This window comes from Leptodactylus fuscus, chromosome 11 (genome assembly GCF_031893055.1).
Source record: "Leptodactylus fuscus isolate aLepFus1 chromosome 11, aLepFus1.hap2, whole genome shotgun sequence".
Classification (NCBI taxonomy): domain Eukaryota; kingdom Metazoa; phylum Chordata; class Amphibia; order Anura; family Leptodactylidae; genus Leptodactylus; species Leptodactylus fuscus.
In genome coordinates, this window is record NC_134275.1 from 85,839,143 (window position 1) to 85,857,560 (window position 18,418).

The 18,418-nt window shown below is 45.1% G+C and overlaps 1 protein-coding gene across 3 annotated transcripts in view; it reads right to left on the reverse strand.

Annotated features, from left to right (window-relative positions):
* Positions 1 to 11,123, reverse strand: part of LOC142184789 (gap junction delta-2 protein-like) — a 32,232-nt gene extending 21,109 nt beyond the window's left edge. The window contains exon 1 of one of the 3 annotated variants that reach the window (XM_075259870.1): positions 10,069 to 11,120. In XM_075259870.1, the coding sequence (XP_075115971.1) occupies positions 10,069 to 10,139 (71 nt within the window). In that variant the 5' untranslated portion in view covers positions 10,140 to 11,120. Of the gene's footprint in view, positions 1 to 10,068 lie in introns of all 3 variants that reach the window. The other 2 variants (XM_075259871.1, XM_075259869.1) reach the window with 2 other exon arrangements.
* Between the last annotated feature and the right edge of the window lie 7,295 nt (positions 11,124 to 18,418).

Sequence of the window (18,418 nt, forward strand, 5' to 3'; positions counted from 1 at the left end):
CATATGGCCGCCCGTGATACATACGTGGCCTCACTTATCAAACCCGTGTCATTGCCCACAACAACCAATCAGAGCTCAGTTTTCATTTCTCATACAGTAGGGAACAATGAAAGCTGCGCTGTGATTGGTTGTTATGGGCAACAAGGCCTGGCTGTCTATGATAGATTAGGCCCAAAGACCCTTGTAATAAAGTGGGGGCCGAAGACACATACAAAAAGAGAGAGAAAGGGGGTCCCCTAAAAAGAATAATGGCTTTATACAACAAGCAATGGAAGATGGCCGATGTGTGGTAGGTCGGACAGCGTGGGCTTTAGATAGGGGCTCATTTCTGGAATACCACTTTAGGTTGCCAATACAGGGGCAATAGACCATGTGGGACCAGGATATCCTATCTTATAGCGGGGCCTCCCTTCACCCTGGGCCCTTACTCTGTATCTAAATACATATAAGTGGCTTGTTGGTGCTGACTCCCGACAACCAGCAGCAGCCGCACACATGCCCCAGTTGCGCCCCAGTTGTCCCCCTTGGCTATGGCGCTAGGTGTAATGGCTACCTCTGACCCTCTATGTTTCTATAGACTACAGATGGTTGGACAGGCGTGATACACTCTCTGCACGGCTCCTCCGAAGGTTAAACACGTATTGCGCTATGGTGTACGGACATGATGTATATTGTATATATTTGTATATTACGGACGGTCACAGATCAGCTAATGTAAAAAAACGAGCTGGTCCCCGCCTTTGTAGTGTGAGCGACTCCATAGATAGGGCGGCATATATTACCATAAGTAGCTGCCCCTGGGCTTTGATGGATTATGTAGGTCATGCCTAATGTCAGGGGGATGATAACGCCCTCATTATTCATCTTATGGGGCCATTAGCAACAAACAAATACTCAGAAGACAGCGCAGTCTTATAGGAAGGTAGGAGTCTGTTTACACAGGGAGATAATCTGCACAGGACCAGCGCCGACTGACAATATAACAAGTCCCATTTACATGATATGGTACAGTCAATGGGTGACATTATATGGGACAGTCAGTGGGTGACATTATATGGAACAGTCATTGGGTGACATTATATGGGATGGTTAGTGGGTGACATTATATGGTAGAGTCATTGGGTGACATTATATGGGACGGTTATTGGGTGACATTATATGGTAGAGTCATTGGATGACATTATATGGTACAGTCAGTGGGTGACATTATATGGTAGAGTCAATGGGTGACATTATATGGTACAGTTAGTGGGTGACATTATATGGTAGAGTCAATGGGTGACATTATATGGTAGAGTCATTGGGTGACATTATATGGTACGGTTAGTGGGTGACATTATATGGAATGGTTAGTGGGTGACATTATATGGTACGGTTAGTGGGTGACATTATATGGAATGGTTAGTGGGTGACATTATATGGAATGGTCAGTGGGTGACATTATATGGTAGAGTCAGTGGGTGACATTATATGGAATGGTCAGTGGGTGACATTATATGGTACAGTTAGTGGGTGAGATTATATGGAATGGTTAGTGGGTGATATTACATGTTACAGTCAGTGGGTTACATTATATGGTAGAGTCAATGGGTGACATTATATGGTACGGTTAGTGGGTGACATTATATGGTACAGTCATTGGGTGACATTATATGGTACAGTCATTGGGTGACATTATATGGTACAATTAGTGGGTGACATTATATGGAACGGTTAGTGGGTGACATTATATGGAACGGTTAGTGGGTGACATTATATGGAACGGTTAGTGGGTGACATTATATGGAACGGTTAGTGGGTGACATTGTATGGAATGGTTATTGGGTGACATTATATGGTACAGTCATTGGGTGACATTATATGGTACAGTTAGTGGGTGAGATTATATGGAATGGTCAGTGGGTGACATTATATGGTACAGTCATTGGGTGACATTATATGGTACAGTTAGTGGGTGACATTATATGGAATGGTCAGTGGGTGACATTATATGATACAGTTAGTGGGTGACATTATATGGAATGGTCAGTGGGTGACATTATATGGTACAGTTAGTGGGTGAGATTATATGGAATGGTTAGTGGGTGACATTACATGGTAGAGTCAATGGGTGACATTATATGGTAGAGTCAGTGGGTGACATTATATGGAATGGTCAGTGGGTGACATTATATGGTAGAGTCAGTGGGTGACATTATATGGAATGGTCAGTGGGTGACATTATATGGTACAGTTAGTGGGTGAGATTATATGGAATGGTTAGTGGGTGATATTATATGTTACAGTCAGTGGGTTACATTATATGGTAGAGTCAATGGGTGACATTATATGGTACGGTTAGTGGGTGACATTATATGGAACGGTCATTGGGTGACATTATATGGTACAGTCATTGGGTGACATTATATGGGACGGTTATTGGGTGACATTATATGGTACAGTCATTGGATGACATTATATGGTACAGTCAGTGGGTGACATTATATGGTAGAGTCAATGGGTGACATTATATGGTACAGTTAGTGGGTGACATTATATGGTACGGTTAGTGGGTGACATTATATGGTAGAGTCATTGGGTGACATTATATGGTAGAGTCATTGGGTGACATATGGTACGGTTAGTGGGTGACATTATATGGTACAATTAGTGGGTGACATTATATGGTACAGTCATTGGGTGACATTATATGGAATGGTTAGTGGGTGACATTACATGGTAGAGTCAATGGGTGACATTATATGGTACGGTCAGTGGGTGACATTATATGGGATGGTCAGTGGGTGACATTGTATGGTACAGTAAGTGGGTGACATAATATGGAATGGTTAGTGGGTGATATTACATGTTACAGTCAGTGGGTTACATTATATGGTAGAGTCAATGGGTGACATTATATGGAATGGTCAGTGGGTGACATTATATGGTACATATAAAAAACATGAAAACTTGATAATCTTCAGTAGTTGATACATTTTCCTTTTATTATATGGTACGGTTAGTGGGTGACATTACATAGTACAGACAGCGGGTTATCTTCTATGATACCGTCATTTACTTGTTTGATCTTGGAGCATGTACGATTTATCTGGGACAATGATTGGGGGAATATCTTGTGTTCATACAATCATTCTCCCTGCTGGACATGACAGGGCAGGGTCGGGGTCACACAGTTATGTCCTGCGCTGTACACTATGCAATGATTGACGTATACATCTTCCATACAGACTGATGAGCGGACAATGTCATGTATTCTGCCAGTACATATAACAGCTCCATTAATATCTCAGTGCACAGTCCATGTCCTAGTGATGGCCGGGCTGTAGTTTTCACCTGAAAGGGGTTAGGACAGTCATTTTACTATAAACCCCCCCAGAGATAAGCTGAACATGATTTGCCCCACTGCGATCACCTGAGATCTATAAAGTAACCCGGCAGTAAGTGTTGAATTTCCCTACAGCACCCCCACAGGGAAAATAAAGTATTACATGGTGTATAGTGAACTCAATAGACAGTGTATGTAATGTAATGCTGGAGGTTATTTCTCCACTTCCTGCAGAGGAATCTTTATTAACCCCAAATTCCTTAGTAGGGCATCTAATGTTTAGTTATTAAACAGACCCCCCCCCCTTTAACTCTGCCCATACGATTTTGATGGTCATGGAGGACATGAATCTAACAGCTGAGGTTTCTGCAGACTCCTCGCATACCCAGTTTAGATGATGTCACCGAGCCGTTCCGCTGGCAGCCTCTGTCCATTGGTTGGGCACCTCACACCAGGTGATGTCATACAGTGACATCACTTCCAGTCGGTTGTCTTACTACCCCCTGCTTTCTATAATGACACATCAGTAAGGCTTTGGCTCAGGTTATATCGCAGATTCCATGATTACGTCTATAGATTTCTCAGCCATGACTCATTCCTTACAATAAATGACAGGTTTTCCTTTCTTACCTTACAAGTATGGATGTTAGCTCTCCTCCGGATGTAAGAAAACTGCCTACAGGGGGCACTACAGAGGCAGTTGCAATACTTCGGAAACAGAGCTAATTTACATACGTTTCCCAGGGATCATTGCAGAAAAGACTTCCTAAACTAGGTATATATATATATATAGGGTACAATATAGGGTAGGTAGAAGCTGACTGCTGAGTGGTACGATATATAACATTGTAGACAGGGCACCCTGTCTACATCTCTATGCGGTGGGCTCCCCTAGTGGTGGTGGCAGGAATAGCAACAGAATAAAATACTGTATTCAGCTCCCACTGACCTCAAGGAGATTTGTTAAAACCTTCCTGGTGTAAGTCTCTAAATATTTTTTTCTTGTTCATGTGTTTGGTAATAAACCCCCCAAATTTAGGGGTTAATGAAGTGCTGGCCTGAGAGTATTTTATGTAACGTCTCACCATCCACATATATCACCTACTGTGTAAGTATCACTGTGACCGCCATCACTAGCCAGAGGTCCGCAGGTTGTATGCGGTGATGGTTGGCCATGTGCACTGCGCGCCATTCTACGTCTATGGAGATAGTCAGGGCGCTCCCATAGACTGAATGGCACCGCCGGCTGCACACTGGACCGTCACTGCAGTCAAACATGGAACCATGGAAAATCTGATAAATCTAGTTTTTAGAGAGAACACAGTGTATTATAGAAATAGTCTCCCCTAGATGCCTGGATATCATATGGTGGAACCCTACAGCTTCATACAGAGTGCCCACTTAATACGGGCCGGTACAAGCCTAGACTGTCCTTGATACCAGAGATCTACGACCAATGTGATCTTCTCTCTATGACCTATCATTAGATTATTTTTGCTAGATTTCCCCTTTAAGGATTAGTGCTCTTTAATCCTACAGTTTCTTAAAGTGGCCCTCCACTTCTACATTGACCAGTGAAGGGGTTCGGTGTCCTAGTGAATGTGAGATTATATCCATAACCTAGAAAAAACTTTCTGAAATTCTGTTTCTATCCAGTCTAGATTAGACAGGATTATGTTAGATTACTGCGAGGAAATGTGACGCTAATACCCAAAATTATTATAGGGATTGCCCGGTGTAGCCGTCACGTACACCCTAAAAGGTGATACCGAGGGGGTCAGTAAGGTTTTCGGTGTCAGACAGGGGTACTTTGGCCCCACTAATAACACCTAATATCAATCTACACAGTAAAATGGATGGACCACTGGGGCCCCTGTGTCAGATCTTCAGCCAATTTGGGGATCCTGTGGTGAGTCAGTTTTACTACCAGTATATAGATTGGGTTCCATTGTATATGCCCTTATGGGGACGTGAACAAGGGCTAAGGTGGGTCCAATCTCGACCATCTCTTCAATCTGAACTCACAGTATTTTACATCTAGAGGGCGCTAGACCAAGGTTTACAATTTAAACAATGACTATCACTACCTGGGGCAGACCTGTCACACCTGACTATGGCTTATTGGATCTCACATACTTAAGACTAGGGCTACACAGACAAATATCACCAGGCCGCCCTTGGATTCCTTCTCTAATATTAGTGAATGGTATTGCATTGTGAATTTTTATCCAACTAGACGTTGCGGTCGCAGCACACTGGGGGTTGCAGTGCAACTCCATTCTCTAACATTAGTGAAGGAATTGAAGGGCGACATGGCGATCTTTGGTCGTACGATGTGAGTTACAGCCAAAATCTCCATGTGGCCATAGCCTTAAAATGAATGGAAATGGTTGTAATACCTCAGCCAACCTGTGGACACATGTGGCGCTATCAGGAAAAAAATCAACCATGTTATTCTACATCAGGAAATCTTCTAGCCTGGAATCAACAAGCGCAGGCCCGATCATACATTATCAGTAGCCAAATCCTCAGATATGGTCACAGACTCAACCAGAACCAGGACACAGAAGACTTCTGGTCACAAACAACTGAGCTGAATGTATGTACGGTATATGTATGGTGTGTATGGTATGTATGGTATGTACAGTGTGTACGGTGTGTACGGTGTATATGGTATATACGGTATGTTACATCAGATTGATACCACATCGCTCCCTGGCAGTATGGCTGGTCATCTGCCGACTGCTTATGGCATAAGGGCCTAAGTAGTAATCTGGCCAATTGGCGGCCATATTTAAGTGTCCTTGGGCCTAGAGCTGAGATACACTGAACAGTAAGAGAATGTATACTACCCGCCTAACACAAGAACTGATATATACAGTGACATGGAGTATACAGCGGCACAGGATCGTGACAGATATCTGCGGACCACAAGTTATATCATGGCAGATATACACAGACCTGAACACACATCATGGCAGATATACACAGACCTGAACACACATCACGGCAGATATACACAGACCTGAACACACATCATGGCAGATATACACAGACCTGAACACACATCACGGCAGATATACACAGACCTGAACACACATCATGGCAGATATACACAGACCTGAACACACAACATGACAGATATACACAGACCTGAAGATACATCATGGCAGATATACACAGACCTGAAGATACATTGGCAGATATACACAGACCTGAACACACATCATGGCAGATATACACAGACCTGAACACACACCATGACAGATATACACAGACCTGAACACACATCACGGCAGATATACACAGACCTGAACACACATCATGGCAGATATACACAGACCTGAACACACATCACGGCAGATATACACAGACCTGAACACACATCATGGCAGATATACACAGACCTGAACACACATCATGGCAGATATACACAGACCTGAACACACATCATGGCAGATATACACAGACCTGAACACACATCACGGCAGATATACACAGACCTGAACACACATCATGGCAGATATACACAGACCTGAACACACATCACGGCAGATATACACAGACCTGAACACACATCATGGCAGATATACACAGACCTGAACACACAACATGACAGATATACACAGACCTGAACACACAACATGACAGATATACACAGACCTGAAGATACATCATGGCAGATATACACAGACCTGAAGATACATTGGCAGATATACACAGACCTGAACACACATCATGGCAGATATACACAGACCTGAACACACAACATGACAGATATACACAGACCTGAACACACATCACGGCAGATATACACAGACCTGAACACACATCATGGCAGATATACACAGACCTGAACACACAACATGACAGATATACACAGACCTGAACACACAACATGACAGATATACACAGACCTGAAGATACATCATGGCAGATATACACAGACCTGAAGATACATTAGCAGATATACACAGACCTGAACACACAACATGACAGATATACACAGACCTGAACACACATCACGGCAGATATACACAGACCTGAAGATACATCATGGCAGATATACACAGACCTGAACACACATCATGGCAGATATACACAGACCTGAAGATACATTGGCAGATATACACAGACCTGAACACACATCATGGCAGATATACACAGACCTGAACACACAACATGACAGATATACACAGACCTGAACACACATCACGGCAGATATACACAGACCTGAACACACATCATGGCAGATATACACAGACCTGAACACACATCATGGCAGATATACACAGACCTGAACACACAACATGACAGATCTACACAGACCTGAAGATACATCATGGCAGATATACACAGACCTGAAGATACATCATGGCAGATATACACAGATCTGAACACACATCATGGCAGATATACACAGACCTGAACACACAACATGACAGATATACACAGACCTGAACACACATCATGACAGATATACACAGACCTGAACACACATCATGGCAGATATACACAGACCTGAACACACATCATGGCAGATATACACAGACCTGAACACACAACATGACAGATATACACAGACCTGAACACACATCACGGCAGATATACACAGACCTGAAGATACATCATGGCAGATATACACAGACCTGAACACACAACATGACAGATATACACAGACCTGAACACACATCATGGCAGATATACACAGACCTGAACACACATCACGGCAGATATACACAGACCTGAAGATACATCATGGCAGATATACACAGACCTGAACACACAACATGGCAGATATACACTGACCTGAAGATACATTGGCAGATATACACAGACCTGAACACACAACATGGCAGATATACACAGACCTGAAGATACATCATGACAGATATACACAGACCTGAAGATACATCATGGCAGATATACACAGACCTGAAGATACATCATGACAGATATACACAGACCTGAAGATACATCATGGCAGATATACACAGACCTGAACACACAACATGACAGATATACACAGACCTGAACACACATCACGGCAGATATACACAGACCTGAACACACATCATGGCAGATATACACAGACCTGAACACACATCATGGCAGATATACACAGACCTGAACACACAACATGACAGATATACACAGACCTGAAGATACATCATGGCAGATATACACAGACCTGAAGATACATCATGGCAGATATACACAGACCTGAAGATACATCATGGCAGATATACACAGACCTGAACACACATCATGGCAGATATACACAGACCTGAACACACATCATGGCAGATATACACAGACCTGAACACACAACATGACAGATATACACAGACCTGAACACACATCATGACAGATATACACAGACCTGAACACACATCATGGCAGATATACACAGACCTGAACACACATCATGGCAGATATACACAGACCTGAACACACAACATGACAGATATACACAGACCTGAACACACATCACGGCAGATATACACAGACCTGAAGATACATCATGGCAGATATACACAGACCTGAACACACAACATGACAGATATACACAGACCTGAACACACATCACGGCAGATATACACAGACCTGAAGATACATCATGGCAGATATACACAGACCTGAACACACATCATGGCAGATATACACAGACCTGAACACACATCATGGCAGATATACACAGACCTGAACACACAACATGGCAGATATACACAGACCTGAAGATACATCATGGCAGATATACACTGACCCCAAGACATATCATGACAGATATACACAGACCTAAACATTTATCACGGCAGACATTACACGGACCTGAAGACCAAAGTAATGGGTATTGAACCTTATGGCGAGGCTATGGCTATACTAGCAGGACCCCTACCATCCATAATCACATCAGTCACCGCTATCACGGAGTCCGCCATATGTATCACACATGAGCAGGTGGGACCCTCCGCACCAGGCTGGATCTACTCTAACATTAGACGGAGGCTTTATGGACGAGCGAACGTCTACAGAGCCAATCCCTGATCTAACCATAAAGGGTTATGAAACAGCAAAAGAAAATGGCAAATCGAGAGTGACATCTCAGGCGGGGAGAAGGAAAAGACTGCGGGGAAGGAGTGATCTTTAGGAGTGAGCCATTAACATGTGTACACGCAATACAGTGCAGAATCCATACATCCATCTCGCAACCACAGGTTTACATGGTTACGCTAGCAATCCGCCGGTGACCTAGCAACACGCAAAGCATATAGTAAATAGTGAGACTGACGACAGACACACCTAGTACATTCACATATGTCATCCGTGAGACCGGCGCAAAGGGTTAATGGAAAACGCTCTATTGCTATAACCCATTTTATGTCACATCGGAAAATCAGCCGAGACCTCACGTAGGGACTGGCCCGATGGACGCCCTTAACCCTTACATGTCCAAAACATGGTGGATAAAGCTGAGAATATATGCCATGTATTTCTTATCCTCGAGCCCCTCGTCCATGGCTCTTGCACTGAATATATGTCTGCAGACAGTCCACCACACCCACCACCCAATAACCTGGTGTGAGAACATCTGCATTGCCCTGGGGTAAGTAGGCCTTATGTCATGAAATATATGGGGGACACGATGCGATGTATGGCGGACAAAACCATTTACCATGTTCACCCTTATTTGCAAACCCTTAGGCCCCAGCCCACCCCTCCATTGCAGTCCATCAGCTTACCTCCCTATCATGGTGGAGTGCTGCTGTACTGCAGCCTCCAGCAGGCGCTCCAATATGGTCCACTCGCCCATCACGTCCGCCTCTTGCCCCGCCGTGCTCACCTCGGACACCAGGGAGGAACGAGCTGACCCCCCTCGCCAACCACCTTTTCACGCTACGGACGTCCAATGCCTAATTTTTACCGATCACTCCTAAAAACCATCCTCAGTGGGAGATGGGGAGAACCACAACTCCCCTCCTCTGTCGTAGCCTAAAGTCCTGTCCTCAGTTCACCCCAAATCTTTTACTTGGGGCAGGTAGTGGCATTTCCTTGACGCTGGTCACCTATTCCAGGGAATGGCTGGTAATTCCTCCCACACGCCCCTTCTACACCGGTGCCCCTGACTGCTCAGATCAATAACCCTGGGATGATAGTAAATGGAGGTCTGTGGGGTAAGCGTCCGGCCCTGACCAAGCACCAGTTTAATGGGTTACAGTAGGCGCTCCTGCTCTTTGCCCCCTCCGCTTACAGATGCCCCTCATCCACCTTCCTCATCCAGGTCGCTGTCCAGTGCTGAAATAGCTGCGGCTCCAGAGGAGAGGCGTCCCTGCCAGCGCTCAGCATCAGTTCCAGGTTATCTGTCCCTGTCTGCCATCTCCTCTTCTTCTCTCACCTTCTGGCCCCTTGCCCCCCATTCTTTCCCTGAGACTACCTGCTGTCTCCCCTCCTCGCCTTGTGTCATTGCATCCCTCTGTCTTCTACCTTTCTCTGCCCTCCCTCGCCTCTTCTCTCTTTGTCTCCCCCTCGCTCCTTGTTATAGATCCCTCCCCTTCTGAATCTTTCCTCGCTGTGATCTCTCTCTTGCTGTCACTTTCCCTTGCACGCTGTCTCTCTTTAGCCCCGTCGCTCTCTCTCCCTCTCACTGTCTCTCTCCCACATGCCGCTGTCTCGGTTAATCCGGATAAATGACTCTTTCTCTATTGGATGGGAGGAGATTTTCTGCCATATTATAAGCTGATTTCATCCTGCATCTTTCCCCAGTCAGTGCAATGGCTTGTGTGTCGGAATGTAGGCGAGTGATTGACGGAGCCCTGGTTTGTGGCTGTCTCTGATGTGATGAGACAGCCGGCTGTCTCATATCGCGCCCTCTTGTCTGGGTCATTTTTTTGCATGTTCTCAGCAGGGCCTCGTTTTTCGCACCTTCTATTGTTTTACACCAGTCTTTTGTTCTCACATTGCTTGGTGTAATCGCGGCCCCTCACCCTTTCTTCTGCATTTACATCACCCTCTCACTCCCATGTCTCCATTTTATCATTGTCACTCTATGTCCTCTGCACCCTTTCCTTTCCACAGATGCCAAATTGCATTGGTAGATTTTGATCTATTGGTTGGATTTAATTAGCATGTAGGAAATAATAGCGTTCGGCAGAGGTCATAGGAGAGCCACGAAATAGGGTGCTCCACGTCATCTTGGGGTCCTTGGCAAAATGTAGACTTTGCAAGTATTTGCTTCACCTAATGCAAATATTCAGATTGTTACCTTAGCCCTGCATCTGTATACTCTGACCACAATAGTCACTGATGCCGACCCTAGCACCCCAAAACCCGGGTACCTGCCCCGCCATCCTCTACACAGTATACAGGTAGGATGTATTACATGTTCGTATGCTGACACTCATTGGGGGGGGATTTACTATGACCTGTATGCCAGAAAACTGGGTAGAAGTGGCGCATCTTTGGCGCATGTCCGTGATTTGCACCTAAGAGGCGGTACTTTGTTGTTTTGTGCACTGCTCACCATTTTTAAGACAGTCAGAGGGGATCAAGGAGGGCGGGCACGCCTTGGCCCATCAGATTCACTATAACTCATGCTGGAAAACTGGCGTTAGTGACAGCTAAAATCTATGCCGGATTTCAGTTTGGATGCCCGGGATTGCCTGAATTAGTAAGTGGACAGAGCCTCTAAATAATTCTGCCGCCAGCAAGGATATTGATAATAGACGTTATCCCATATTAGTAGGGTATGAGATAACTTCATGATCAACGACTACCCAGACCCCATCAATCTGGTGAATGGAGGTCTGGTACCCCTGCCCTGATGGAGCAGAAGGCTGAGCGTCGCCCTGTCACCCCATTCATTTCCTACAGGAGCACCAGAGATAGCGGAGTACAGCATCGGCCATCTTTGGTGCTCCCATAGAGAATAACTGGAGCGTGAGGGCGCATCATTGGCCTGCCATTCCATCAGGATAGGGGGATCCAACTCCTGTTCTTAAGATCTGCAGGGGTCTGAGTGGTCACTGAGTTACTTACCCTATGGATAAAGAATATCTCCTAAAATTGGAGCTCGCCAGTCTTAATACATTTCCCATATTGACTTCTAGCAGACGGCGGATAGTTAGGTTTATGGGATAAGTTGGCCTTTATTTATGTCCATAGACCATGGGAATACAGAAGGATTACCGGCTACACGTCGATGCATAGAAGCTTTCTGTGTTTTAATTAACAACAATTGCATGTGAATTATTGATAGGGATATGAGAGAACACGCACAGCCAGATCGCGTCTGCACGGGAGTCATAGTCTATGAGATAACCGCCCGGCACAGTCTGATCTAATCTAATCACCGCACTGCCATGTGTTATAGAAGAATAAGGGGCAATTCACATGTAGCAGATTTGTTGCAGAAATGTCTGCGGCTCTTCTCATCTGAATACTACCAAAGCAACCCCATTCACATTACTGAAACTGATTTTTGGCCACAGATTTCTGGAGCAAATCTTGATATGTTACGTGGCCAGGACTGCAATGAGGCACTTGCAAAAAGTCTTAAGAGGTTTCTCTAGATTATTGGATTTTCCTGTATTATAGTCTTGTAGATTTTCACCATCTTCACTAAATATCTTTGAAGATGGCAGACGCTTTTCTTGCCAGATTTGAACAATTTGGTTGATAGATTTTCCCACAATCTGTCTTAGTGGCCCCCGCCCGGCTGGTGAATCTATCACTCACTAATGATTATTGCACGTTCTGTTATTTTCCAGGGTTATTCTTAGTTTACACGTAAATCAGCAAATTAGTAAATTTCTATCAATTAGTAAATGTGCGTTTTGCTCTCCCTCGAGGATGACGCCCGCACGTCCTTCAATGGATGTTTTATGTCATCTCCAGATCTACTTAGTTTTTTGACACAGGATAATACACAATATATTACATGTATGGAAAACCATAGGGGACTTGATCAGAAACTCAGACAGGGCGGGTCCACTATATATACAGGAGAACATTATCGCCAATGGCTCCTTTAAGTCTTCTAGATCCATCCTGTGGAATCAAATAGCAATATGGCTACCAAAGACACAATGGCCCTTTAAGAATGCCTCCTGCAAATCTGGGCTTAACAATGATCTAAATGAACCCAGATTTTGCCGCCCAGGACAGAAGGATCTGGTATTTCCATGACCCTTAGATCTACTCTGTAGTCTTTTGTTTGCTAGCAGTGCAATTCCTTGGAGAGAGGGGGTTTGTACAAGGTTCTTGCTCTTTAAGAGCACCAGGGATGGAACCATCTAGGACTGGGCCCCCTGGGCTGCCACTAGCCTGTGCACACCTTAGCTTGCCCCCAATCACTCAATAACAATGTCTGACATTTAGCAAGGGTGTCCTATATCTCCCCTGAGGTCGGGGTAAAGAAGGATCAGCCAGGCTGGACTCCCCATAGGACATCATATTCAAGTAATAGGAGGGGTGCTGCACGGGATGAGGCTTTTGCACCCCCCCCCCCCCTATTACTTGTATAGGACCGGTGCAGCACATCCCACCCGACCATGAGCAGCGTCTGGTACTCAAAGACTGCAAAAGCAGATAATCTGTGCAGGGTCCGGGTGTCCCGAACAGATCATATGCAGATAATCTATCCTGTAGATACGTCATCAATATGAAATTTTAATTTGGGGCTGGACAACCCCTTTAAACCAAGAATAATGGCATCCTAATAGAAATAAACCAAGCTCAGATTTGTACTGGGGGGTTCTGTATGACGCCTCCAACTCTAATTGTGTGAGATATGATGCAAAGAATAACGTGCATTACAACATTCTCCTTCATGTCAGAGTGATAGACATCCCCCGGACCCTGCCCGTGGAGAGCCGGGCACTGGTGGTATCTGTCATACAATGGATCCAGCAGGGCGGCATGGCTGCCATTACAAATAGACACAACTACACACTGTAGATTATTCCACAAGGCTGAAATGCATCCTGGGATATTCTCTCCATTCTCTGGAATGATTTATTCCGCTGCCGTCTCAAGGTCAACAGATGTCTTTTCCTTGGTGCTAAAAAGTAAATATTTCCCCTGCTAAACCTTCCTGGGATCTACGCGCTGACACTGATTGGTCGAGGCGACAAGACACTTTCTAATTTTAGTACTAAACTAGCAATTCTTCCTCTCCATCACAATGCCAAAGCTGATTTGGCCGCATCCAGAGAGATTATTAAAGGAGGATTTTAGCAGTGAAGTCTGTTTTTGGTCGAAATCCATCTTATGAGAATTTTCACTGATTGTCACCATTCACAAATAGCAGCTTCTATTCCATATATGCGGATTAGTGCACCAAGATTTTGACATTAACATGTGAGTATTATGGTGAGACTCCACCATTCTTTATAGTGAAGCAAAGTACATTCAAAATATTCTATTACTGTCATCACCCATGTCTAACACCTGTACCCACCTCTAGTACCTGTACCCATGCCTAACACCTGCACCTATGTCTAACACCTGTACTCATGTCTTGTACCCATCCCCATGTCTAGCACCTGTACTCATGTCTTGTACCTGTACCCATGTCTAGCATTTGCACCCACCTCTAGTACCTGTACCTATGTGTAGCACCCATACCCATGTCTAGTACCTGCACCCATGTCTTGTACCTGTACCTGTACCCATGTCTATCACCTGTTCCCATGTCTAGTACCTGCACCCATGTCTAGTACCTGTCCTGTACCCATGTCTATCACCTGTACCCATGTCTAGTACCTGTACCCATGTCTAGTACCTATACCTATGTCTAGTACCTGTACCCATGTCTATCACCTGTACCCATGTCTAGTACCTATACCTATGTCTAGTACCTGTACCCATGTCTAGTACCTATACCCCTGTCTAGTATCTGTACCCATGTCTAGTACCTGTACCCATATCTAGTACCTGTACCCATGTCTAGTACCTGTACCCATGTCTAGTACCTATACCTATGTCTAGTACCTGTACCCATGTCTAGTATCTGTACCCATGTCTAGTACCTGTACCCATGTCTAGGGCCTGTACCCATGTCTAGTATCTGTACCCATGTCTAGTACCTGCACCCATGTCTAGTACCTGTCCTGTACCCATGTCTATCACCTATACCTATGTCTAGTACCTGTACCCATGTCTAGTACCTATACCTATGTCTAGTACCTGTACCCATGTCTATCACCTATACCCATATCTAGTACCTGTACCCATGTCTAGTACCTATACCTATGTCTAGTACCTGTACCCATGTCTAGCACCTGTACCCATGTCTAGCACCTGTACCCATGTCTAGTACCTATACCCCTGTCTAGTATCTGTACCCATGTCTAGTACCTGTACCCATGTCTAGTACCTGTACCCATGTCTAGTACCTATACCTATGTCTAGTACCTGTACCCATGTCTAGTATCTGTACCCATGTCTAGTATCTGTACCCATGTCTAGCACCTGTACCCATGTCTAGCACCTGTACCCATGTCTAGTACCTGTACCCATGTCTAGTATCTGTACCCATGTCTAGCACCTGTACCCATGTCTAGCACCTGTACCCATGTCTAGTACCTGTACCCATGTCTAGTACCTGTACCCATGTCTAGCACCTGTACCCATGTCTAGCACCTGTACCCATGTCTAGTACCTGTACCCATGTCTAGTACCTGTACCCATGTCTAGCACATGTACCCATGTCTAGTATCTGTACCCATGTCTAGTACCTGTACCCATGTCTAGTACCTATTCCTATGTCTAGCACCTGTACCCATGTCTAGCACCTGTACCCATGTCTAGTACCTGTACCCATGTCTAGCACCTGTACCCATGTCTAGCACATGTACCCATGTCTAGTATCTGTACCCATGTCTAGTACCTGTACCCATGTCTAGTACCTGTACCCATGTCTAGTATCTGTACCCATGTCTAGTACCTGTACCCATGTCTATTATCTGTACCCATGTCTAGCACCTGTACCCATGTCTAGTACCTGTACCCATGTCTAGTACCTGTACCCATGTCTAGTACCTGTACCCATGTCTAGTACCTGTACCCATGTCTAGTACCTGTACCCATGTCTAGTATCTGTACCCATGTCTAGCACCTGTACCCATGTCTAGGGCCTGTACCCATGTCTAGTACCTGTACCCATGTCTAGTACCTGTACCCATGTCTAGTATCTGTACCCATGTCTAGTACCTGTACCCATGTCTAGTATCTGTACCCATGTCTAGCACCTGTACCCATGTCTAGGGCCTGTACCCATGTCTAGTACCTGTACCCATGTCTAGTATCTGTACCCATGTCTAGTACCTGTACCCATGTCTAGTATCTGTACCCATGTCTAGCACCTGTACCCATGTCTAGGGCCTGTACCCATGTCTAGTACCTGTACCCATGTCTAGTATCTGTACCCATGTCTAGTATCTGTACCCATGTCTAGTACCTGTACCCATGTCTAGTACCTGTACCCATGTCTAGTATCTGTACCTATGTCTAGTACCTGTACCCATGTCTAGTATCTGTACCCATGTCTAGCACCTGTACCCATGTCTAGCTCCTGTACCCATGTCTAGTACCTGTACCCATGTCTAGTACCTGTACCCATGTCTAGTATCTGTACCCATGTCTAGTACCTGTACCCATGTCTAGCACATGTACCCATGTCTAGTATCTGTACCCATGTCTAGTATCTGTACTCATGTCTAATACCTGTACCCATGTCTAGTACCTATACCCATGTCTAGGGCCTGTACCCATGTCTAGTACCTGTACCCATGTCTAGTACCTGTACCCATGTCTAGTACCTGTACCCATGTCTAGGGCCTGTACCCATGTCTAGTACCTGTACCCATGTCTAGTACCTGTACCTATGTCTTGTACCTGTATCCATGTCTAGTACCTGTACCCATGTCTAGTACCTGTACCCATGTCTAGTACCTGTACCCATGTCTAGTACCTATACCCATGTCTAGGGCCTGTACCCATGTCTAGTACCTGTACCCATGTCTAGTACCTGTACCTATGTCTTGTACCTGTACCCATGTCTTGTACCTGTACCCATGTCTAGTACCTGTACCCATGTCTAGTATCTGTACCCATGTCTAGTACCTGTACCCATGTCTAGTACCTATACCCATGTCTAGTATCTGTACCCATGTCTTGTACCTGTATCCATGTCTAGTACCTGTACCCATGTCTAGTACCTGTACCCATGTCTTGTACCTGTATCCATGTCTAGTACCTGTACCCATGTCTAGTACCTGTACCCATGTCTTGTACCTGTACCCATGTCTAGTACCTATACCCATGTCTAGTACCTGTACCCATGTCTAGTACCTATACCCATGTCTAGGGCTTGTACCCATGTCTAGTACCTGTACCCATGTCTAGTACCTGCACCCATGTCTAGTACCTGTACCCATGTCTAGTACCTGTACCCATGTCTAGTACCTGTACCCATGTCTAGTACCTATACCCATGTCTAGGGCCTGTACCCATGTCTAGTACCTGCACCCATGTCTAGTACCTGTACCCATGTCTAGTACCTGTACCCATGTCTAGTACCTATACCCATGTCTAGGGCCTGTACCCATGTCTAGTACCTGTACCTATGTCTAGTACCTATACCTATGTCTAGTACCTGTACCTATGTCTAGTACCTGTACCCATGTCTAGTACCTGTACCCATGTCTAGTACCTGTACCTATGTCTAGTACCTATACCTATGTCTAGTACCTGTACCCATGTCTAGTACCTGTACCCATGTCTAGTACCTATTCCTATGTCTAGTACCTGTACCCATGTCTAGTACCTGTACCCATGTCTAGTACCTATACCCATGTCTAGTACCTGTACCCATGTCTAGTACCTATACCCATGTCTAGTACCTGTACCCATGTCTAGTACCTGTACCCATACCTATCACCTATACCCATGTCTAGCACCTGTACCCATGTCTAGCACCTGTACCCATGTCTAGTACCTGTACCCATACCTATCACCTATACCCATGTCTAGCACCTGTACCCATACCTATCACCTATACCCATGTCTAGCACCTGTACCCATGTCTAGCAC